Source organism: Peromyscus leucopus, chromosome 14 (genome assembly GCF_004664715.2).
Source record: "Peromyscus leucopus breed LL Stock chromosome 14, UCI_PerLeu_2.1, whole genome shotgun sequence".
Lineage (NCBI taxonomy): Eukaryota > Metazoa > Chordata > Mammalia > Rodentia > Cricetidae > Peromyscus > Peromyscus leucopus.
Window position 1 is genome coordinate 2074215 of NC_051075.1, and position 25957 is coordinate 2100171.

The 25957-nt window shown below is 39.4% G+C and overlaps 1 protein-coding gene across 2 annotated transcripts in view; it reads left to right on the forward strand.

Moving 5' to 3' along the window:
* The window catches only part of Sypl1 (synaptophysin like 1), a 31484-nt gene that overhangs the window by 3541 nt on the left and 1986 nt on the right, over positions 1–25957 (forward strand). Inside the window, exons 3-5 of one of the 2 annotated variants that reach the window (XM_028878473.2) lie at positions 7658–7776; positions 10270–10477; positions 25276–25461. In XM_028878473.2, the coding sequence (XP_028734306.1) occupies positions 7658–7776; positions 10270–10477; positions 25276–25461 (513 nt within the window). The remainder of the gene's footprint in view (positions 1–7657; positions 7777–10269; positions 10478–25275; positions 25462–25957) is intronic. The other variant, XM_037210491.1, reaches the window with a different exon arrangement.

Below are 25957 nucleotides of genomic sequence, written 5' to 3' on the forward strand. Positions count from 1 at the left end.
GAAAAATATTGTTGGGGACCCCAGAAACAGAATAGAGTAAAAGCCTCTGTTTTTGACGTAGCTATGAGTACTTCAGAAAGTAGAGAGAGACTGGGGAGTTGGCTCAGTGTGGGAAGTGCTTGCTGCAGAAACTGAGGACCTGAGTTTAGATGCCCAACAGGTGCACATCTGTAATCTCAGTACTGTGTGATGGAGACAGGTGGGGCTCACTGCCCAGCCAATCTAGCAGAAATAATAAGTTTCAGGTTCAGTGAAAACACTGCATTTAAAAAAAAAAAATTCTAATGGAGAACAACAGAACATACCTCACATTGGCCCTGTGACCCCCAACATGGGCATGCACAAGTTAGTGCACACACTTTAGAAAAGAGAGAGCCACCTAACAACTGAGACCGGGCCAGTCTCCATGCTGGGGAAAAAACCACACTGAGCCTGCATCAAATACCCTGAAACATGAAGAAAACCAATTTTTACTTAACTCAGAACTTGTAAGTGGCAACAAATCCTGGTTCTCCGTAATAAAACATATTCATGTCAACCCAGCCAGCCAAATTAACAGTGAAGGTGCTGATTTACTCTAAAGGCCATAAAAATAACTGAAAAGTCTGAAAAGTATTATTATTTATCACATGTGGTCAGAGCATAACATCCTGGAGTTGGTTCTCCTTCTACCTTGTGGGGCCTGGTGATGGAATTCGGGTCATGAGGTGTAGTGGCCAGCATCTTAAGCAGCTGAGCCACTGACCCTGAAAATGATTTAAAAGTAAGTGTGTTTATATTCCTTGGAGATTTACAGCTCTGTACTCAAACATGTTCAGAGTAAAGATGACAAAATGCTTTCAGCATAATGATTAAGAATCAGAAAAGACTTCTAACTATTTCAGCTATGTCTGAGGAGTCTAAATTCTGAAGGGTTATGGAACTGTTAGCAGAGGTTTGTGTGGTTGTCTGTAGAGGTGGAGAGAGGGTGTAAGAAGCACTTTGATACAGACTTCATTGCTCGTTTCATGAGAGTAACTTGAAATGTCAGCATTCTCAGTGTTTGACTTAGTAAAAACAGTAAATGTAATTGGCTTTACATAGGAATAATCTCGTGCAATATAGTTCCAGGTATGTTTCTGAATATTTCAGTTGATTCCTTTTAAAACAAAATGTTAAACATGAAGAAATTTAGGTAGATAACTTTGGTTTATCGGTGACACTAAATAGCAGTGAAGATCCTGCAACTGGAAGTGCTTTATTTCAGCACCCGTAAATGAGATGAACGCCAGTATTCCCAGGAGAATTCTGGGAATAAGCAAGGTATATGAATAGGAGATAGAATTGTGACTCTGGCTGTAGGATAGGTAGATAATTTACTGAAAATATCAGGCGTGCCCAAGTTTTTTCTACATAAACTTTATCAGTGAAAAAATTTTTGCACAAAGCCCCTCTATGCATCTGTAGTTTGTGTACATTTTAATGTTAGTACCTTAAGCCTATTGTATATTTAGAGCAAGTTTCATATGTTTTGTTTTCTTTAGCTTGATTTTTGAGATACTTTTTTATCTATTTTGTTTTCGTTACATAACAAAATACACAAGGAAAATGCTAGTGGTAGAGTTAATACGGAATGGATTAATGTCTGTAGCATTCCAGGAGAATAATAGGTTCTGCCACAGTGAATTAGGTAGAAGCTTTAAAATAAAATGAGAATGGGGCATTCTCCGAGGAATATGTACACAACTAAGACATAAACACTGGTGTGTTTCAAAAACAGTACAATGTGACAATCATAACAGTACCTGGCAGAGAATATAGTTCAGCTAAATCTAGAAAGAAAAAGTTGTGGCTGCATTAGTCATGCCATTTATGCCAAATTTGGCAAGTGTTTTGTTTTGTTTCTTAAATACAGACCTGAAGAGCAGTGGACTCCTTTTAAACCAGGTTACATGATCAGATTGCTATTTCAGGTTAGTGTGGCATCATTACTAAAGTAACTTTGTCCAAAAAAATAAAACAGAGCTAACAAAAACATACAAGTTACAGAGTAATTTAATGTTGTATTAGCCATAAAGGTGAAATTAATTTTTTACTTAACTCTGTATCATCTTTTTTCTTTTGTTTTTTGAGATAATTTTGTGACCTTGAAGTTCCTGTATAGCCAAGAATGACTTTGACTTTCTGATCCACCCTTCACTCTCAGAATGCTAGAATTACAGGCATGCATCTCTACATCCAGTTTATGCAGTACTGGGGATTAAACCCAGGATTTAGTGCATTCTGGGCAAACTCCCTTAACAACTGTGCTGGCTGATTTTATGTCAACTTGCCACACAAACTAGAGTTATCTGAAAGGAGGGAACCTCAGTTGAGAAAATGCCTCCATGAGATCTGGCTGTAAGGCATTTTCTTAATTAGCGATTGATGGAGGAGGGCTCAGCCCTTTGGATCGTGCCATCCCTGTGCTGTTTGTCCTGGGTTCTATAAGAAAGCAGGCTGGCAAGCCATGGGAAGCAAGCCAGTAAGCAGCACTCCTCCAGGACCTCTGCATCAGCTCCTTGCCTCCAGAATCGTGCCCTGTTTGAGTTCCTGTCTTGACTTCCTTTGATGATGAACAGTAGTGTGGAAGTATGAGCTGAATAAACCCTTTCTTCCCCAACTTGCTTTTTGGTCGTGGTATTTTGCTGTAGTAATAGAAATTTGAACTAAGACAACTACATTCCCAGCCCCAGTTTATATATGTTTATATTAAATCTTTGAAATCTATAGTATATTTTATATTTACAGCATATCACAATTTAGATGGCAGCATTCATGGTTCAGCAACCATCACCGTCTGATGGCTATTTTATCAGCTGCTGTAGCTTTGGAGCCCACACAATAGAAGATGTGTAGTGATTGGAATGAAATTAGAAACAGGAAAAGTTTGTTGAGTGAATCCAGTGAAAGCCAGTAAGGGCTTAAACAGAGAGAGTGGTAGATGTGATACAAGCAGCTTTTAGAAAATGGTTCCAGACTGGATATGCTGGTGCAAGCCGAAACACAGGAAGTTGGAGACATAGAGTTATGTGAGTTGAAGGACAGCCTTTTTTCTTTGAAAACTTTTTTTAAAGTTTTCATATTCTGTATAGTCTCACGCAACCTGATTTTTTGAATTCAGCATTAGGTTTCTGCATCTCCTCTATCTTGATGTGGCAAGCTCTAGTTCTTGTATCTTTTTCTTTATTGTATTAAGAATGAGGGGTTGGAGAGATGGCTCAGCTGTTAAGGGCACTTGCTCTTGAAAAGGACCCAGGTTTGATTCCCAGCACCCATGTGGAAGCTCACAACCATCCATGATTCCAGTTCCAGGGGATCCATCACCCTCTTCTGACCTTTGAGGGCACAGGCACTCACGTGGTACACAGACATATGCAAGCAAAACTTTTGACACATGCACACAAATCTTTTAAAAAAAATGGTTTGAGGCACTGTAAGAGGGCAGGGAGCAGGGCAGTAACTAGAGTATCCCTTTTGATATGTAACTGCATTGTAAGAGTATAATATTATATTCAACGTTCCTATTGCTTTCCCTCCCCCTTTGACAGGCTGTTGCTGTGGACATTCATAGAGAAGTCTGAGTACAGGAGGAAGGGTTTCTTTTTAGATCTTTTTCGTAGTGGGTCCTCTGAGACGTTTTTTATTACAAGCATTTTTACCTACTTTGTAGCTTGCTTTATATTCAAAAGTTGACTTTTGATTTTAAAGTTCTGTAGTTGAAATGAACTTTTATGTTCAGTGCTTTTTTAAAGAGTCTTATTCTTCTACATGGTCACAGATTTTCTTTTTTAAAAGCTTTTTCATGTAAATTGCAGCTCATTTGAACCATGTATTGATTAGCCTTTTACTAGTTATCTGTTACTGTATAGTAAACTGCCCCAGCTTAGCAACTTACAATAGCAGATATTTATTATCTTTCTATGTGGAAGGAATCAGAGGGTTTGGGTTCAGGACTTCTGAGGTTCTCATAAGTTATTGGCTATGGTTGTACTAATCTTACAGCCTCTGGCTCACTCATGACTGCTAGCCTTCATAGTTCTGCTTCCAAACTCGGTCATGTGGTTTTAGTCAGACCTTGGTCCCATGTCCTTTAAGTCTCTAAGATGTGTCTGAGGGGGTTGAGGGTATAGTGGTAGAACTCGGCAAAGCATGCTCAGGGTCTTGAGTCCAGTTCCTAGCATGTGGCATGGAAGACACACATACTGGATACAGTGGCTCATGCCTGTGTCTCCAGCACTCAAGGAGGATCACCATGGGCTCCAGGGCACCCTGGGGTACATGTATGAGACCCTTTGTCAAAAACAAAAGCACAGAAGTTGTCTGAACAGTCTGAGTATCCTTCCAACATAGCAGTGAGCTTCTTGAAGTAATGAGAAAGTTCAAGAGAATACAAAAAAGAAAAATAAGTTGGAGGTGGGAAGGTTGTTTACTTGTAGGTAAAGTCTTATCTATCTCTGCTGGCCAAGAACTCACTGTGTAGCCAAAGGTGTCCTTCAATTTATGGCTCTCCTTCCTCTACCTCCCAAGTGATGGGATTACAGGTATGTCCATCTTATTCAGTGTTGGGGATCAAGCCCAGGGTTTCTTGCATGGTAGGCAAGCAAGCTTACCAGTTGAGCTATATCCACAGGCCAGAAATAGCAGTCCTATTACAATGTAATCTTAAACGGAACCTGTTTCTTCTGCTGCATTCAGTACTCTGTGTAGTTCCAATTCAAGGGAAAGTAAGCTCTTCCTCTTGATGGAAGGTGTGCCAAAGTATCTGGACGTACCTTATGGTCACCACAATCCTTGCACAGCGATGTGCAGTGCAACTCTGTCAGTTAAAACTTTGCCAGACTCCAGTCTGTTTCTGGCCTCTTTAGTTTGATCTATTGGTTCAGTTTGTTTACATCAATTTTCTTTTTTCTAACCTTAAATTTGAGTTTACTCCCAAATTTCAGTTCTTGCTTTTCTCCCACCTGATGTATTCATGTATTTTTATTCTAAGAGAATATCCATATCCCTTGGTACCTATGGAATCTTATCAGAAGATCTCAAACTGTATGTAGACATTGCGTCAGGCTCTTCATATCTGATATGTGTGTGTGTGTGTGTACACACACACATATATTTCTTCTTTAGAAAAACCTTCAATTATTATTATGATAATATCATAAGAAACAATGTCTAGTGTGTTAGTTTTCCATTGTTTAATATAATTGAGAGTAATCCACCTAAAACAAGAAACTGTTTTAGATTCATGGTTTCCATGGTTATGGTCCATGGTTGGCTGGCTCAGTCCCTTTTGGGCCTGTGGTAAATAGTACATGGTTTAACAACTCTACTTCAGAACAACCCAGAAGCAGAGAGAGACAGATAAGGCCAGGTTCCCAATATTTCTTTGAAAAGAATGACTTTTCTTTCAGTAAGACCCCACTTCCTAAAGGTTCTACTACTTCCTCATCGTACTGTAGGCTGGCAGCATGTCCTGGTGTCTAGGGAACACTCAGCTAGACTGTAGTATCCCGTATTTAACACTATAGGCTTTGATAGGAATTGTACATAGAAATGTTTCTACTGCTTGATGTGTGTAGCTATCAGCAGAGAGACCCGTATCTCTTTAGTTTTCTATTCTAGGGAAGGACGGACAGTAAGTGTGGTTGTAACACAAATCTTAAAAGGTCTTATTAATTAAAAAAAAAAAAAAACAAAAAACAAAAAACAAAAAAAAAAAACCTGGAGCCAGATATTAGAGTGAATGCTGAAAAATCAGAGAAACAGAACAAGCTACAGCCAATCTCACCTCGCCAACTCCTCAACTGATCCTGTTTCCACAAATCCTCAGACTGAAAGCCTCTGAGTCCTCACCCCTGAGGGTCTCAGTTGAACTGCTGCTAAAAAGCCTCTAGTGCCTGGTCTTCACGCTCTATATACCTTTCTGCTTCCTGCCATCACTTCCTGGGATTAAAAGCATGTGTCCTTCCCAAGCAAAGTCGTGAGATCTCAAGTGCTTGTATTAAAGGTGTGTGCCACCACCCTTGGCTCTGTTTCCAGTGTGGCTTTGAACTCACAGAGATCCAGATGGATCTCTGCCTTCGAGTGATAGGATTAAAGGTGTGTGCCACCATGCCTGACCTCTATGTCTAATTTGGTGGCTGGCTCTGTTCTCTGATCCCCAGATAAATTTTATTGGGGTGCACAAATAAAACATCACCACATGTGGTACCTTAGGCAATCTTACATGTGAGCAAGAAGACATGAAACAGTATACAAAGAGTTGGTATTAGAGGAGGGCGGCAAAGCTCCCGTGGGGGAGTGAACATGTGTTAGAGTCGGCAAAGGGACTAGCCAGTGAAGACCCCGAAGGCGTTGTCTAGTGACTGGACAGCAGATATGCAATATGTAGGAAGTTAAGGGAAAGGAACAAATAGCAACGGATGAGAATTAAAGATACAAGGGAAGTAAAGGATATTCAAGAACTCAGGAGCTGTTTGAGGGCTTTGAGTAGAGGGAATCTATTCTGCCTTATATTTGTGTTTAAATTGCAGAGGCTGTTATATAAGTAGTGCACTGAAGTTGTGGCAAAGAAGAAATCAGGAATCAAGGCTGTTGTGCAGAATCCTGCCAAGATGTGATGTGATAGTCATTTAGATTAGAGGTGGTGATAAGTAGATTGCACATGTATTTTGAAAATAAGAACTATTGACATTTACTGAATTACTGAACTTTCAAATATGATAGCACCCAAAACTAAGTATTTTTGTTGTGGGAAAATTTTAGAAGACAAAAAGAAATTATAAATCTTGTATCTTGTGTTGCACTGAGAGATGACCACTATTCAAAATTTTCATGTATAACCCTTCTGGGTTTTACCCTCTTTGTATGTAGATGTGGATACACATATAGTGTATTGTGTGAACAAATTCTGTATGTAATGAGCATGTTGCTATGTTATTAAGTGATCTCCAATATTTTAGCAGTTAAAAGGTTATTCTGTTATATAAATGAATTCTAGTTTATGTGACTCTCTAACAGTACTTAGGATGCTTCTGTTTTTTTCTGTTATAAATAGAATTTAAGGAAGCATTATTATATTTTTAATCATATGCATAGTTGAGAAAAAATCAAATTGCTTTTTGAAACCCAGAAATACTTGAAAGTGATGTTTCTCAAGTTCATTAAGTAGAATAGAATCTCTTCCTTTATAACCTTTTGTTTTCAACAGTTCACTGATTACTTGAGCCCAAAACAAAAACACCTTCCATTTACTCCTGTTTAAAATTTTGATAGGGAAAAATGAGTCTTATTTGCATTTCTTTGCTTTTTGTTTTTGAGACAGGGTCTTTATTTATTACCTCTGGCTGTCCTGGAATTCTCAGAGTCTATGTAGAGCAGGCAGGCCTTGAATTCAAAGCAATCTACCTGCCTCTGCCACCATGCCCAGCAAGTCTTCTCTGAATTTCATATTGTATGGGAAAATAGAATCACATTTGTTGACATTCGCACATTTTTTAATGTTTTTAGTATGTGGCTAGTAATTTCTAGAATACTTGTGAGCCAGCATCTAATGATCAGTGCACGTAGGTTTTAATGGCCTTGGTTCGGGTGCAGTAATGCTTCTCTCTTCTCTGTTTTTTGGTCTCATTTTATGTAGTTTGCTTCCATCTTTGCTTTTGCCACCTGCGGTGGGTTTAAGGGCAAAACAGAAATTCAAGTGAGTTGTCCAAAAGGTGACAATGGGACGGTCACAGCTGCTTTCGGTTATCCATTCAGGTGAGTTTGTAAAATCATTGAACAACTGTCTTTGACTTCATATTTAGTCCCTAGGGTTTCTACCCGGTCTGGACTCTGGCAGAAGCCTGGACTCTGAGCAGTCACAGCACTTGCAGGAAGACATGTCAAGACTGCTGCTCTGGGGAGCAGACCATATGCACGCTCTCATGTGCGTGCACTTAGACATATTTTCCAGCATTTATTCATGGAAGGTGTAGAGTAGTTTAGATTTGTATCTTCACTTGGGATTTTTACTCAGACGGTGGTACAGACCAGTGCCTGTCTGCAAACCTTTTCTGGTCTCTAGTGAGGGAAATATACAAAGGGGAATATATTTGTTACTTCCTAGCTGCTGAGACCAAATATGTGACAGAAATAAGACAGGGAAGAATTGCTTTGGTCCACAGTTTCAGGAAGCTGTACCACGGTAAGTTGGCTTTATGAACTTGGGCAGAAAATCATGGTAGTGAAAATTTGTGCCAGAGGTGGTTCTTCATCTCATGGTGAAGCAAGCATGTCCCCAAATGTCCTTCCTCTAACAAAACCCCTTGCTAAAGTTTCCAGAACCTGCCATAATAATGTCACCAGGGAGCCAAGCATTCATTACATGAGTTTATATGAGACATTTCATATTAAAATCATAACAGCCGGGCGGTGGTGGCGCACGCCTTTAATCCCAGCACTCGGGAGGCAGAGCCAGGCGGATCTCTGTGAGTTTGAGGCCAGCCTGGGCTACCAAGTGAGTTCCAGGAAAGGCGCAAAGCTACACAGAGAAACCCTGTCTCGAAAAAACAAAAAAAAAAAAAATAAATAATAATAAAATAAAATAAAATCATAACAGAGAGGCCAGGTGTGCTGTCACATGCCTTTAATCTCAGCACTCAGGAGGCAAACGCAGGTGGGTCTCAATGAGTTTGAAGACTGCCTTGGTCTTCATAACAAGTTCCAGGATAGCCAAGGGAACAGAGAAGAGACCCTGTCTCGGGAGAGAGGGAGGGAGGGGAGGAAAGAGAGGGAGAGGGAGAGGGGAGAGAGAGAGAGGAGAGAGAGAGGAGAGAGAGAGATATCAAATGATAGAAAGCAAACATTTAGAAACTTAGTCCTATGACATTGTCTTGACATTCTGTCCTATCACAGTAGATTAGAAACGGGGAAATGGAGACTGTTCTATTCGTAAGCCACTTACTACCAAGGAGCAAATTTAGTTTATCAAGATAGACATTTCTCGTGTTTCTGCATTACTGAATTAATAGTGTTTTATGTCATTTTAAGACATATATAAAGTATACTTGTTTCTTAAGTATAAAACCATATTTTACTTTTAAAGGAAAGTAACAGTAGCAGGTCTCTTCTGTGTGACTTCAGTTTCCACTGAAAAGTCTATTGTGAATATCTATGTCTAAGATATGAATCTTCTGCTTAGCTTTGCTTTAGTTGACCTCTCAAAGACTCAATTTTCTAACCAATACATTGGAAATAAAATATTTTAAGGATGCTTTGATAGTTAAAAACTTTTTTGAGGCAAGATTTTACTATGTAGCCCTGGTTGGTCAGGAACTTGCTATGTAGACCAGGCTAGCCCAAGAACTCGTAGAGATCTGCATCTGCCTTTCTCTGTTTCCTGAGTGCTAGAACCAAAGGCCTGCACTACTACATTCTGCAAATAAAATATTACATTAAAGATCCATATATCCTGAGAGCTTGCTAATCACCAAAGCCTTTCTATCTCTTACCCGTTCATTTTGTTATGGTAACCATCATCTTTAATGACAATTGGTTTTCTAATTTACAAATGGGTAAGGCCATGTGAATTTTCCTTTAGCGGCTCATTAATCAAGGGCTGAAATATGAATCATGAGGCTGGAGAGATGGCTTAGCAGTTAAGAACACTGTCTGCTCTTTCCGAGGACCTAGGTTCAGTTCTCAGCACCAACACATGGCTCACAATTGTCTGAACTGTGGTTCCAGAGAATCTGATGCCCTCCTCTGGCCTCTGCAGGTGTGAAGCACACAGGCAGTGCACAGACACTGATGCAGGCAAAACAGCCATACACATGAAATATAAATCAAAACCAGGTCTCCGGGTTGGTTGAAAATATCTTTTTAAAAAAGGAAGAAGAAAAATACCATTGTGATTGTTTCTCCTAGAACTAGTGACACATATCTCTGTCTCCTAGAATAGAAATGTGAGTTGTAAAAGACTTTTTATAATCACTTCTAATATTATACATTTTTATTGCAGGAAGATAGTGTCTAAATGTTAGAACTGTTTGACGCCATTTATGTTCAGTCTGCCATAAACCTATTACTGAATAAATTTATGGTTATATGTAGTATGAAATTTTTGGTTTAGTTAAGTATTTGAATCTTTTCTAAAAAGAAAATGTTTTTAGTGTATTTGGGGAATATATTTTGAAATGTCAGTATTTTGCTTAAGTATTTCTCTGTTAAGAGTCCAGTGATTCCTGTATTTATTTAAGTCTTTTTTAATAGATTGAATCAGGCACCGTTCCGTTCACCCCCAAATGTCAATGTGTGTGCTGTGAAATGGGAGGACCACGTCCTCATAGGTGACTACTCCTCTTCCGCACAGTTCTATGTCACGTTCGCCGTCTTTATGTTCCTGTACTGCATTGCGGCCCTTGTGCTCTATGTCGGCTACACGAACCTCTACCGGGATAGTCGCAAACTTCCCATGATTGTAAGTAATCAGCTTATGTCTCTACAAAATAATGTGGACAAGTATAAGCTAAGTTAACTTAGAGGTAAATAGAGGATTTCTTATTAGAAATCCAAATTACCCACATAAGTGTGTTTGATATGAGGAGAGCTTTCTTCAGTTACTAAGTTTAATCCAATTTTCATAGCTTGTTTATACTTCAGAGAGAGTTGGGTTTGGTTTTATAAACCTGGAAAACCTCGAATATTTGATTAAATCATTAAGTTTTAAGTAGCTAAAGGTTAAGAGGTTAAGAAATTAGTATCTTAGTCGGGCAGTGGTGGAACACACTTTTAATCCCAGCACTCGGAAGGCAGAGGCCGCCCGATCTCTGTGAGTTCGAGGCCAGCCTGAGCTGTAGAGTGAGTTCTAGGAAAGGTGCCAAAGCTACACAGAAACCCTGTCTTGAAGAAAAAAAAAAAAAAAACAAAAAAACAAAAAAAAAGAAATTAAAATCTCTAATTTGAAGAATTGCAGATTGTACTAGTCAGATCTTTACTTCTCACCTCTTTTCTCTTTCCTCAAAACTCCTTTTATGCCACTGTCATTTTTTCGCGAGCTTAATTTTCTTTATTGGCAAAGCATGACCCAAAGATCAAATCTGATTTTTTTTAAATAAAATGTTTAGCTCTACCTTATGCATTGTATACGACTACTTTTATGCTAAACTCTGACTCAGATAATTCTTATTCATCATTACTGGGATCAGCAAGTTACATTTGATCCTTTGAGATGCCAACAAAGGATTTGGATTTAAAAACTTGATACCTTTCTTAGAGCTTCTGAGTCTACTGATCTAGAAATCCCATAATCTTCGAGGTTAAGGGAATAGCCTGTCCTTCCTGCATTATCAGTGGCAAGTCCAGAGATAAGCCATGGTTTTATGTTAGACCTCCACTGTAAAGGAATAGCTTTAAAGTCAGTGGTAATGTGCAGATTCTTGTGATGCTAGACATTTGTATCTATGAGAAGAAGCACTGAAGTCTTCGAAGAAGTTGTGAATTTACTTAAAGAGAAAGCTGCTTTAATATGAAGGAATTATTAAGATAAGTTATACTTACCAGTTTATTTTTAATTTTTGCTGCTTGGATCATAGGAATGTAAATGGTAAGTAAAGAACAAAATAGTTTTATATCATGCACATTTACTATTTCTTGTGTCTGGAAAAGTATAAGAAAGCTAGTTGTTTTCATAAAATGTTTCTGGCTATTAACATTTTAAAGTGTTTATTCATTACAAATTAGGACATTTCAGGCTTTGCCTTAAAAGTGACTAGATTGGTCGTACTGATAATGTTTTTATTTTTTGTTTGTTTGTTTTGTTTTTCGAGACAGGGTTTCTCTGTGTAGTCCTGGCTGTCCTGGAATTTGTTCTTTAGACAAGGCTATCCTTGAACTCAAAGAAATCCACCTACCTCTGCTTCCCAAGCATTGGGGAAAAAATCTTTTTTTTTTTTTTTTCATTTTGCATTTTGTCATTATGCCAACAAATTCCTTTTTATTAAAAACAATGAGCCCTTTCTTGGATTTTATCTAATAATTTAAAAATTATTGTATTTAAGGTCTAGTTGTAGAGAGCTTTCTTTGTGATAAAACTAAAACAATCTAGTTGTATATCATTTAGGGAGTCAGAATATTTTTCTGTATTATAATGATGTTATTGGTAATACAGATATTTTAGAGTTGGTTTCATCAATGTTTTGTGCTAGTATAACGTAGGATGAGTACTTTTTTTGTTTTGCTGTTTTTGAGATAGGCCTCATGTAGCATAGGCTGATCTGCTAACTAGCCAAAGATGAACTTGAACCTTCTGAACCTCTTGAACCTTCTACATCTGCAGTGCTGGGAATACAGGTCTATATTACCATGCTCAGCAAAATGAATGCTTCTTCCTCCCTCCCTCCCTCCCTCCCTCCCTCCCTCCCTCTTTTCTTTCTTTCTTTCTTTCTTTCTTTCTTTCTTTCTTTCTTTCTTTCTTTCTTTCTTTCTTTCTTTCTTTCTCTATTATCAGCTTGATACAGTATAAATTCTTATACTATATAGTGACATGTTTCATTGAGGCTTGCCCAGTAATTGAGTAAAGCCAAAACTTATTATAAGCCACAGTCATCCTAGGGTCCCCCCTGCTATATAGCCTGCCTGGTTCTGTGGGTTGCAGTCTGATTGTTCTTTGCTTTATATCTAGTATCCACTTATGAGTGAGTACATACCATGTTTGTCCTGGGTTTGGGTTACCTCACTCAGGATGATATTTTCTAGTTTCATCCATGCTTCTTATGTATAAAAGTAAAACTCAGTAGCTGGAGAGATGGCTTAGCAGTTAAGAGCACATACTGTTCTTCTGGAAGGCTTGAGTTCAGTTCCCAGCACCCATGTTAAGATGTGCCTAACTCTCCATAGCTCCAGCTCCAGCGGGATCCAGTACCTTCTAATGGCATCCCTGACCCTACCTAGACAGAGACAGACAGACAGACACACACACACACACACACACACACACACACACACACACACACACAGAATTTAAAATAATAAAAGCATTTTTTTTTACATTTTATTTTATTTAAAAATTCTTTTTCATTTTACATACCAACCACAGTTCCTCCTCCCTCCCCTTCTCTCAATCCCCCCCCCACCTCCCACCCCACCATACCTCCATCTACTCCTCATAGGGGGTAAGGCCTCCTTTGGATAGTTAGTCAACACAGCCTAGCATATCAAATTGGGACAGAACCAAGCTCCACCGGCCTGGATCAAGGCTAAGCAGGGCATCCCACCATAGGGAATGAGCTCTAAAAAGCCAGTTCGTGTACCCAGGATAAGTCCTGGTCCTTCTGCCAGGGGCCCCACAAACAGATCAAGCCACCCAATTGTCACTCACATTCAGAGGGCCTAGTTTGGTCTCATGCAGTCACCCCAGCTGTCAGTCCAGAGTCTGTGAGCTCCCATTAGCTTGGGTCAGTTGTCTCTATGGTTTTCCCCATCATGATCTTGACGACTCCCCCCCAACACACACACACCTTGCTCCTATAATCCTTCCTCCCTCTCTTCAACTGAACTCCAGGAGCTCAGCCAAGGGGCTCTGCATCTGCTTCCATCAGTCACTGGATGTAGGTTCTAGATGACAACTAGGGTAGACACCAGTCTGAGTGCAGGAGAAGGCTAGTTCAGGCATCCTCTCCACCATTGCTAAGAATCTTGGCTGGGGTCATCCTTGAGGGTTTCTGGGGATTTCCTTAGAACCAGATTCCTCCCTAACCCCCAATGGCTTCCTCTGTCCAGATATCTCTTTCATTACTCTCCTTCTCTGTCCCTCCCCCCAACTTGGCCATCTCGATCCCTCATGTTCCCACTCCCCTCCATTCCCTCCCCACTACCCTTCCTCCCAGTTTACCCAGGAGGACTTAGCCATTTCCCCTTCTTGGGATGATCAAAGCATGACCCTCTTAGAGTCCTCCTCTTTACCTAGCTTCTCTGGGGTTGTGGGTTGTAGCCTGGTTATCCTTTGCTTTGTGTCTAATATCCATTTACGAGTGAGTACATACCATATTTGTCTTTCTGGGTCTGGGTTACCTCACTCAGGATGATTTTTTTTTTCTAGTTCTATCCATTTGCCTTCAGATTTCTTGGTGTCCTTGTTTTTAACAGCTGAGTAATACTCCATTGTGTAAATGTCCCACATTTACTTTATTCATTTATCAATTGAGGAGCATCTAGATTGTTCCCAGCTTCTGGCTATTACAAATAATGCTGCTATGAACATAGTTGAGCATGTATCCTTGTGGTATGGTTAAGCATCTTTTGGGTATATGCCCAAGAGTGGTAGTGCTAGGTCTTGAGGTTGGTTGATTCCCAATTTTCTAAGAAATCACCATACTGATTTCCAGAGTGGCTATACAAGATTGCACTCCCACCAGCAGTGGAGGAGTGTTCCCCTTTCTTCACTTCCTCTACAACATAAATTGTCAATATTTTTTATCTTAGCCATTCTAACAAGTATAAGATGGAATCTCAGTGTCGTTTTGATTTGCATCTCTCTGATGACTAAGGATGTTGAGCACTTCCTTAAATGAGATTCTTCTGTTGAGAGTTCTCTGTTTAGGTCTGTACCCCATTTTTTAATTGGATTATTTAGTATTTTGATATCTAGTTTCTTGAGTTCTTTATATATTTTGGAGATCAGCCCTCTGTTAGTTGTGGGGTTTGTAAAGATCTTTTCTCATTCTGTAGGCTGCCATTTTGTCTTATTGACCGTATCCTTTGCCTTACAAAAGCTTCTCAGTTTCAGGAGGTCTCCCATTTATTAACTGTTGTTCTCAGTGACTGTGCTACTGGTGTTATATTTAGGAAGTGGTCTCCTGTGCCAATGCATTCAAGACTACTTCCCACTTTCTCTTCTATCAGGTTCAGTGTAACTGGATTTATGTTGAGGTCTTTGATCCACTTGGACTTAAGTTTTGTGCATGGTGACAAATATGGATCTATTTGCAGCCTTCTACATGTTGACATCCAGTTATGCCAGCACCATTTGTTGAAGATGCTTTCTTTTTCCAATGTACAATTTTGGATTCTTTGTCAAAAATTGGGTGTTCTAGGTATGTGTATCAATGTTAGGGTCTTCAGTTTGATTCCATTGACCCATGTGTCTGGTTTTATGCCAATACTGTTTTTACTATAGCTCTATAGCAGAGCTTGAAGTCAGGGATGGTGATGCCTTCGGAAGTTCCCTTATTGTATAGGATTGTTTTAGCATATGAAGTTGAGTATTGTTCTTTCCAGGTCTGTGAAGTATTGTGTTGGGATTTTGATGGAGATTGCATTGAATCTGTAGATTGCTTTTGGTAAGATTGCCATTTTTACTATGTTGATCCTACCTATCCAAGAGCATGGGTGATCTTTCCATTTCCTGAGATTTTTTTTTTTCAAAAACAAAAACTTAAAGTTCTTGTCGTACGGGTCTTTCACTTGTTTGATTAGTTACCCCCAAGATATTTTATGTTATTTGTAGCTGTTATAAAGGGTGATGTTTCTCTGATTTCTTTCTTTCTCAGCCTGTTTATCATTTGTATATAGGAGGGCTACTTTTTTTTTTTTTTTTGGAGTTAATCTTGTATCCTGCCAGATTACTGAAGGTGTTTATCAGCTGTGGGAGTTTCCTGGTAGAATTTTTGGGGTCACTTATGTATACTATGAAATCATCTGCAAATAGTCAAAGTTTGACTTCTTCCTTTCCAATTTGTATCCCTTTGATCTCCTTTTGTTGTCTTATTGCTCTAGCTAGGACTTTGAGTACTTACTGTATATTGAATAGATATGGAAAGAGTAGACAGCCTTGTCTTGTTCCTGATTTTAGTGGAATTGCTTTGAGTTTCTCTCCATTTAGTTTGGTGTTGGCTGTTGGCTTGCTGTATATGGCCTTTATTATGTTTAGATATGTTCTTTGTATCCCTGATGTCTCTAAGACCTTTATCATGAAGAGGTGTTGGATTTTGTCAAAGGCGTTTTCACATCTAATGAAATGATCGTGTGGTTTTTTTTCTTTCAGTTTGTTTATATGGTGGGTTACATTAACAGATTTTCGGATGTTGAACCATCTCAGCATCTCTAGGATGAAGCCTACTTGATCATGGTGGATTTTTTTTGGGGGGGAGGGGAGTAGTGGAGGAGATGTGTTTTTGGATTCCGTTTGCCAATATTTTGTTGAATATTTTCACATCATTGTTCATGAGAGCGATTGGTCTGTAATTCTCTTTCTTAGTTTCTTCTTTGTGTGGTTTGGGTATCAGTGTGATTGTAGCCTCGTAAAAAGAGTTTGGCAATGTTCCTCTTGTTTCTATTGTGTAGAACAATTTGTATTAGCTCTTTGAAATTCTGGTAGAATTCTGTGCTGAAACCATTTGGCCCTGGGCTTTTTTTGGTTGAGAGACGTTTAATGACTGTGTCTATTTCCTTAGCGGTTATAGGTCTATTTAAATTGTTTATCTGATCATGATTTAATTTTGGTATGTGGTGCCTATCCAGAAAATTGTTCATTTCTTTTACATTTTCCAATTTTGTGGAGTACAAGTTTTTGAAGTGTGACCTCATGAACCTCTGGATTTCCTCAGTGTCTGTTGCTAGGTCCCCCTTTTTGTTTCTGATGATGTTAATTTGGATATTCTCTCGCCTTTTGGTTAGTTTCAGTAAGGGTTTGTCTATCTTCTTGATTTTCTCAAAGTACCAACTCTTTGCTTCATTAATTCTTTGTATTGTTCTCTTTGTTTCTATTTTATTGATTTCGGCCCTCAATTCGATTATTTTTTGTTGTCTGCTCTTCCTGGGTGACGTTCCTTCTTTTTGTTTTAGAGCTTTCAGGTGTTTTGTTAAGTCACTAGTATGAGATTTCTCCAAATTCTTTATGTGGGCACTTAGTGCTATGAACTTTCCTCTTAGCACTGCTTTCATAGTGTCCCATAAGTTTAGGTATGTTGTGCATTCATTTTCATTGAATTCTAGGAAGTCTTTAATTTTTTTCTTTATTTCTTCCTTGACCCAGTGATGATTTAGATGAGCATTGTTCAGTTTCCATGAGTTTGTAGGCTTTCTGCAATTTGTGTTGTTGTTGAATTCTAACTTTAAGCCATGGTGCTCTGATAAGATACAGGGGGTTATTCCAATTTTTTGTATCTGTTGAGTTTTGCTTTTTGACAGAGTAAGTGGTCGATTTTAGGGAAGGTTCCATGAGGTGCTGAGAAAAAGGTATATTCTTTTGTGTTTGGGTGAAATGTTCTGTAGATATCTGTTAAGTCCATTGAGTCATAACATCCATTATTTCTCTGTTAAGTTTCTGTCTGGCAGACCTGTCCATTGGTGAGAGTGGGGTGTTGAAGTCTCCCACTGTTAGGGTGGGGGGGGGGTTGATGTATGATTAGTAAAGTTTCTTTTACAGATGTAGATGCCCTTGTATTTGGGACATAAATTTTCAAAATTGAGAGTTCATCTTGATGGATTTTTCCTGTGATGAATATGAAATGTCCTTCTCCATCTCTTTTGATTAATTTTAGTTTGAAGTCTATTTTGTTAGATATTAGGATAGCTACACAATCTTGTTTCTTAGGTCCATTTGATTGAAATATTTTTTCCCAATCCTTTACTCTGAGATGATGTCTGTCTTTGAGGTTGAGGTGTTTTTCTTGTATGCATCAGAAGGATGGATACTGTTTTCATACCCATTATGTTAGACTGTGTCTTTTTATAGGTGAGTTCATTGATACTAAGAGATATTAATGACCAGTGATTGATAATTCCTGTTATTTTTGGTTTTGGTGGTGTGGGTGGTAGTGTGTGTTTCTCTTCTTTGGGATTTGCTGGTGTGAGGTTTATCTATTGCCTGTATTTTTGTGGGTGCAGCTAACTTTCTTGAGTTGGAGTTTTTTTTCCTAGTACTTTCTATATGGCTGGAATTGTGGGTATGTATTGTTTAAATCTGGTTTTGTCATGGAGTATCTTGTTTTCTCTGTCTGTGGTGATTGAAAGTTTTGCTGGGCTGGCATCTGTGATCTCTTAGCGTCTGCAGAAAGTCTGTCCAGGACCTTCTGGCTTTCAGAGTTTCCATTGAGAAGTCAGGTGTAATTTTGATAAGTCTGCCTTTATATGTTACTTAGCCTTTTTCCTTAGCTGCTGTTTATATTCTTTATTTGTTCTGTATGTTTAGTGGTTTGATTATTATGTGGTGAGGGGCTTCCCCCCCCCCTCTTTGGTCCAGTCTATTTGGTGTTCTATAAGCTTCTTGTCTTTTCATAAACATATCCTTCTTTAGGTTGGGAAAGTTTTCTTCTGTGAGTTTGTTTTTTGTTTTTCTGTTTTTTTGTTTTGTTTTGTTTTGTTTTTGTTTTTGTTTTTCGAGACAGGGTTTCTCTGTGTAGCTTTGCGCCTTTCCTGGAACTCACTCTGTAGCCCAGGCTGGCCTCGAACTCACAGAGATCTGTCTGCCTCTGCCTCCCGAGTGCTAGGATTAAAGGCATGTGCCACCACCGCCTTTTTTTTTTTTTTTTTTAAGATTTATTTTCTATGTAGACAGTGTTCTGCCTGCCTATATGGCTGCAGGCCAGAAGAGGGCGCCAGATCTCATTACAGATGGTTGTGAGCCACCATGTGGTTGCTGGGTATTGAACTTAGGACCTTTGGAAGAGCAGTCAGTGCTCTTAACCGCTGAGCCATCTCTCCAGCCCTCTTCTGTGATTTTGTTGAATATATTTTCTGTGCCTTTGAGCTGTAATTCTCCTTCTTCTATTACTATTATTCTTAGGTTTGATCTTTTATCATGTCCCAGATTTTCTGGATGTGTTGTGTTAAAAAAGTTGCTGGCTTTAACATTTTCATTGATGGATGAATCTGTTTCCTCATCATGTCCTTAAAGCCTGAGAGTCTCTCTTCCATGTCTCGTAGTCTGTTGGCTATGCTTGCATTTGCGGTTTCTGTTCATTCACTCAGATTTTCCTTTCCCAGAATTCCCTCAGTTTATGTTCTCTTTATTGCCTATATTTCAATTTTCAGGTCTTGAACTGCTTCCTTCACTTGTTTGATCCCTGCCCCTCACCGGCTTTCTGTACAGGATTTATTGACTTCTTCTAATGAAAGAACCCCCAGAGGAGATCTTCCTTCAGGAGAGACCCCAAACCCAAGGAACACACCGAAACCACCGATCAGATGCAAAAGCAAGAGGGTTTATTAGATACACGGGTACCCGGGGCGAAGTCTCTCGGAGGACTTGCGCGCCTTCCTAGGGCAAAGGGGACTTTCTATGGGATTCCAGGGCAGAGGCGCGGTTACAGAAGCAAGAAGCATAGTTACAGGGTCCCTATTGGTTGTTTCAAAGAAGGCCAGGGTGAACTTGGGGGTCGTATGTGTGTGGCTGATCTGGCCTTGCCCAGGCCAGCTGCTTATTCCTCAAGGCCAGGGGCCCGCCATAAAATATCCTAATTTAACTCAACTGTCTTTCTCCCAAGGCTGACCACAATTATCTCTCTCAAGGCCGGATGGCTGGCCATAGTTATCTCTCTCAAGGCCGGATGGCTGGCTACGGCTGTGAACTCCTGTTTTTCTGATTCCTTTAGAATGGCGTTTCTTAGGCTAAGTTATTGGGGGGGGACATTTCATCGGCCCAACGCCCCATGTCCTCATAATGGAGCGGGGGTCTTTCACTAATTGTCTTTTCCTCCATTTCTTAAAGGGAATTTTTCATTTCCCTTTAATGGCCTCTATCATCTTCATAAAGTTATTATTAAGGTCGTTTTCTTTTGCTTCATCTGTGTTGGGATGTTCAGGTCTTGCTGTTGTAGAACCACTAGTTTCTGGTGGTGCCATATTGCTCTTTATTTTTTTTTAGTGTATTCTTACACTGCCGTCTACCTGTTTCTTCCTCCAGTTTGTACAGGTGGAGCTTGTGACTCCAGGAGTCCCTCTTCTTCCAGTCGTTACACGTGGGGCCTGTGGCTCTGGTGGTAGCTGGTGCCGTGCTGTATGAGATGGTTGGCAAGGGTGGGGAGGATGCTGCTGCCAGTGTCTTAAGACTGGGCTGTGGGGGGGGGGGCACAGTGTGTGCCCCTGGAGGCCTAGGGCCTAGAAAGCTGGGCTATCCAGGCAGGGCCTTGGGGACCCACCCCTTATTCCCAATCAGTGGAGGTGGGGCCTGTGTAATAAAAGTAAATTTTTACATACTCAAATTTTAAATGTTCATTGACTTTTAGGTGCTGTTGATTAATAAGAATAAGTTTGTTGTTGATTAGCATTATTCTGAATTCTGCACTAAAGTTTTCATTTTCAGATTTTTGAGTCTAAGTTTTCTTTTTTAATATAGTACTTTTTGTATTAAGTAGCAGATGATTTAATCAGGAATTAAACATCAAATCAGGAATATTAAGAGTAAAACACAGAAAAAAAGGATTTCCAAATTCTAAAGTCTTTCATGAATCACTTTAACTTACTGGTTGCAGGCCTCGAGGTTGAACGATTCACTTAGACTGCTCTATGACTGGGGTCTAGGAGGATGAGTCTACTTTGTAGGGACCACAGTAACCTCTCTCTTTTCTTCCACCAGTGTTTATCTTCTGTACCATGTTTAGGGAAGTTCCTACTTTTCAAATATGTGCATGTTAGGTTAATCTAGTTATCAGCAAATCAGATTTAAAGGCTGGGAAGATGCCTCACTTGGTAAAGTACTTGCTATGCAGGCATGGTGGATCTGAGTTCACATAGAAGTATAAATATGTAACCCCAGAACTAGGGGTGTAGAGTTCACTGACCAGGCAGTCTAGCCAAATGAGTGAGCTTCAGGCCCAATGAAAAACCCTGTCTCAGAAAATAGAGAATAGCTGTGGAATACACCTGACACTCAGTTCTGGCCTCCACACATGTTACAAACAGCATTTATATACACATACACAAAATTAAGCAAGACCAGAAGAAAAACTGATGTTTTAGCCAAGAATTCAAAAGGGAGAAAATAACTGAAAATTAAGATATTTGACATATTTTGGTCAAAGCTCTAACTTTAGCCTTGAGGGAATTTTTTAGTGGCATTTTATCAGGTTTCTAAAGACAAGAAGTTTTTAGGAAATGTCTTTTTGCAGCAAAAGTAGAGCAGAGGACAGGAGTCAGGAGGGGAGTGTTCCCACAATGCAGAGAGTGTCAGCTGCAGTATTTCTTTTCTCTGATGGACACGGTTTAGTTTAAATGGACAAGAGGAAGTAGAGAGCTCAAATGCAAATACCGTGCTTGTGTAATTAACCCTTGGTTTTGTCCTTTAAGCACAATATTTATTCACTGTATGACTAAAAGGTGGCTGATAAGATAATTAAAATCTTTTAAAAATTTTTAACATTGATTTTGTGTGTGTGTATGTGAGTACACGTGTGTGCACATGCAATGGTACACTGTGGAGGTCAGAGGATAATTTGTATGAGTCTGTTCTCCTTCCACTTGGTGGGGTCCCTAGATCTAACTCAGGCTGTCAGCCTTGCTGACAAGCACCTTTATCTGTTGAGCCATCTCTCTGGTCCAAGATAATTAAAATGTAATTTCATTATTTTTTTTTTTTTTTAAGAATTCTTCCATGAGAGCTGGAGAGATGGCTTAGAGGTTAAAGAGCATTGACTGTTCTTCCAGAGGTCCTGAGTTCAATTCCCAGCACCCACATGGTGGCTCACGACCATCTATAATGGGATCTGATGCCCTTTTCTGGTGTGCAGGCAGATATGCAGACAGAACACTGTATGCATATTAAATCAATAAAGGAATTTAAAAAAAAATAAATAAATAAAAATAATTCTTCTATGATAAGCCTTAGAACTCATTTCTGGGTTTGGAGTAACTGGTTTTGGGTTAGCTTTGCTGTTAACATACACTAGCTGATGCCTTGTAGTGCTTAGAGGAACACCAAAGCTATAAACGTAGTGCCATTCCTATTTAGTTCATGAATTCACAGGAAGACCAAATAAGGTGAGACTTAAACTTCACATTACACAGATTCATACTCACAGTATCTTTGTAACCAGTCCAGTGGATAGTTTTTAGTTCTCCAACAGGAAAGATTGGGTAAGGAGATTTTTCTTCTTTTTTTTTCCTGTTACTTCTATAAGAAAATATTCAGAACATTAAAACCTTCATGTTTATTTTTTGGGAATGTAATAATTAACAGAATTTAATAGAAAGCTACTCAAGTTCAAAAGATGCTGCTTCATCTTTTTGTTAATAAAATGAACATTGTTTTTTAAATTTTTTATTTTTTGAAATTATAATTACATCATTTCCCCTCTTCCCTTTCCTACCTCCAACCCTTCCCATGTATCCCCCCTTACTCTCTCAAATTCATGGCCTCTTTTTCTTTGATTGTTATTATATTTTTTTTCCTAAATATGTGAATAGGACTTGGTCAGTTCATATGATGCTACTTGTATATGGATGATTTCAGGACTGACCACTTGGTATTGGATAACCAATCAGGGGCCTCTTTATTGGAAAGATTATTTCTCCTACTCTGAGCATTCCTTAGTTGTCTGTAGTTCTCTGTCTAGGCTTGAGACGTCCTCAGCTCTCTTCCTTACATAATAGCATGTCTACTGGTGGTGTCCTTGTTCAAGTCTTTAGGCAGCCATGTTGATGAGGTTTCATGGGCGTGGTTTCTGTGGCATTTATAGGAGGCATGATCTCACAGCAAATCTCCTGTCCTCTGGCTCTTACATACTTTCTGTCTCCTCTTCTGCAAGATCCCTGAGCCTTGGATGCAGGAGCTGTATTATAGATGTATTGACTGGTTTTCTGTGAAGTCTCTGCCTGTTGTAAAGAAAAGTTTCTTTATCTGTGGGTTTAGGGGTAGATATTTAGAATGTAGTTAGAAATTATTCCGGTTTATTTAATAAAGTGGCAGTTGTAGGGTTCCTTCAAGATCCATGATTTCTCTAGCTCTGGGTAGTTGGCTTGGCTTCCAGTACCAGGCATGATTTCCCTCTTGTTGAGGAGGCCTAACATCCAATTAAATAGCTGTTGGTTTCTGCCACAGTGTGCATGCCCTGCTGGTCATTGTGATTCATAACCATCATAGCTGAATAAGACTATTGGTTGTTTCCCTCCCTTGGAAGTTTGCATGGTGCCTTCTGGTACCATGAAAGCTAGTCCTCAGGGAGGAAACACTCGGTTCGGATCTAGCTCAGGTCCTCTGGGTTCTGTTTCAGAAATGCACAGTACCTTCAGCAATAGGCACTTACCTTGCATCTCTATGGGGCAAGCAACAGCAATAGCATATAATGTTGGGGGGGGTGTCTCTTGGACAACTCTTAGGCCTGGTGTTAGGGTTTCTGTTAGCAAGTCTATGGCTTTTGGATCTTGAGGAGAACATTGTTGACCTAGATAGCAAATTTTCATTTAAACTGTATATGTATATGTGTGTATATATATATAGTGTGTGTGTGTACACACTTACATATTATATATAATTATATGTATTATATGTAATTTTATATAGCTAGAAAATATGGTTTTTAAAATTTTACATGTATAGGTATTTTGTCTGCATATATGTCTGTGCACCACATGCATGTAGGGCCCACAGAGACCAGAAGAGGGTGTCAGATCCTCAGAAACTGGAATTACAGGGAGTTATAAACCACCATGTGGGTGCTGGGAGTTGAACCTGGGTCCTCTGGAAGAACTGCCGGTGTTCTTAACCATTGAGCCATCTCTCCAGCCCCTAATGAACATTCTTAAAATTCAGTCATGAAACTTAAAAGACTTGGTTGTGTTGTCTTCTTTTTTTCTCTCTCTCTCTTTTTTAACCACTTCATTAATCCATCTTTTGGACAACTATTTTTTTTTTTTTTTTTTTTTTTTTGGTTTTTCGAGACAGGGTTTCTCTATGTAGCTTTGCGCCTTTCATGGAACTCACTTGGTAGCCCAGGCTGGCCTCAAACTCACAGAGATCCGCCTGGCTCTGCCTCCCGAGTGCTGGGATTAAAGGCGTGCGCCACCACTGCCCGGCTGGACAATTATTTTTAACAAGACTGAGAATTTTATCTGAACATAGAAGCAAGTAGGATGATAGGGAGTTTATACTGTATGTGCAAGGGATTATAACTTAGAATATAAGTGACTCGAGTGAAGTAAGGGGCAGTTAAAAAGAAAAAAATGGTAGGGTTGGTTTATAGGTCTAAGCTGGATCAAAGACTTTTGCAGTTGGGATGAAAAAAACACCTGATCTGATAGTGTACACCTTTAATCCCAGCACTTTAATTCTCAGGAAGCAGAGGCAGGTGGACCTCTGTGAGTTCAAGTCAGCCTGGTCTACATATCCAGTTCCAGGCCAGCCAATGCTACACTGTAAGACTGTGTCTCAAAAAGAAAAACAGAACAAAGAGATTATGGAGAAATGCACTTGTTGTTGACGACAGGGTGAAGTATGAGTCTCAGAATACATGGCTAAGATTATGGTGACATCTTGGGAAGCTGCCTTTTTGTGTAAAAAGTGGACTTCAGAGCTAGAGAGACAGCTCAGGGGATGAAGCACTTAGGAAAGCCAGAGGGTCCCCGTCAGATCTCTAGCGCGCATGTACAGTTTATCTCAGTTTCAGTGTTACATGCAGAGATGATAGGTAGGTCTTGGGGGCTTGCTAGCTGGACAGCCTGTCTGAAATGGTGAGCCTCAGCTTCGGTGAGGGACCTGTCTCAAACAATAGAGAAGACACTTGAACTACTTCTTGTTCTCCATGTGTACAATGTAGGCATACACACACATACCAAAGTTAAAACTTTTTTTAAAAAAGGAACACGCAGCCATTCTTGCAAGAAGACAAAAAGATTTGAGTTCAAGACTTGCAAACCCCTGCCTAAAAAATAAATAAGATTGCCGGGCGATGTTGGCATACGCCTTTAATCCCAGCACTCGGGAGGCAGAGCCAGGTGAATCTCTGTGAGTTCGAGGCCAGCCTGGTCGTACAGAGTGAGATCCAGGACAGGCACCAAAACTACACAGGGAAACCCTGTCTCGAAAAACCAAAAATAATAATAATAATAAGATTTAGATTGTAAGCTTCTAAGGAGATGATTAAGTCTTACTGTGTCTTCGGCATGGTGTTAGAAACAGTAAACACCAATGGTGATTAGACTGAATGACCTTTTATGTAAAGTACATCGTGAGGACCATTTCTTGATACCATGGGATTAAACATAGTCCTTATTTCTTTATTGCTTATAGAAAATGTGCTGCTTTGAAATTCATTGCTTACTAACTGGTGCTTATTTTTGCTCTAGGACTTTATTATTACTCTTGTGGCCACTTTTTTGTGGTTGGTGAGTTCCTCAGCCTGGGCTAAAGCTCTTACAGATATTAAAATAGCTACTGGACACAATATTATTAAGGAACTTGATCCTTGTCTGTCAAAAGCGACGTGTCAGTTTGGTTCCGTGACTAGTATGGGATCCCTAAATGTATCCGTGGTAAGTATCTGATGCTTGCACAGTTTTTTCATTTGCTAGAACAGCATTTAAGAAAGTAACTTTCAATAATCTCTGTGAGTAAATTGATTCTTATTTTACTAAGCTACTTGGGTTCTAATTGGGATACACACACACACACACACACACACACACACACGCACGCACGCACGCACGCACTTATTTTATTTATTTATTTACTTACTTACTTACTTACTTACTTACTTACTTACTTATGGAAGTATTACCTGTAACCAAGATTTAAAGACTAAAAGACACTAATAATGGTAACTTGTACTGAAAAGATGTGCTAACCATTGTGCTATAGTATCTTAAGTTACTCAGCCATTCTGAGAGGAATATGAGAAGCAGTGTGTCAGCTTTGTTGTACAGCTGAGAAACGTATGTTTTACAGCCCTCTGAGGAGATACAACTTTTGAACCAGATCTGACTTTGTGCCTGTTCTCTTTTTTAAGTTTGTTTTATTTGGAGTACATAA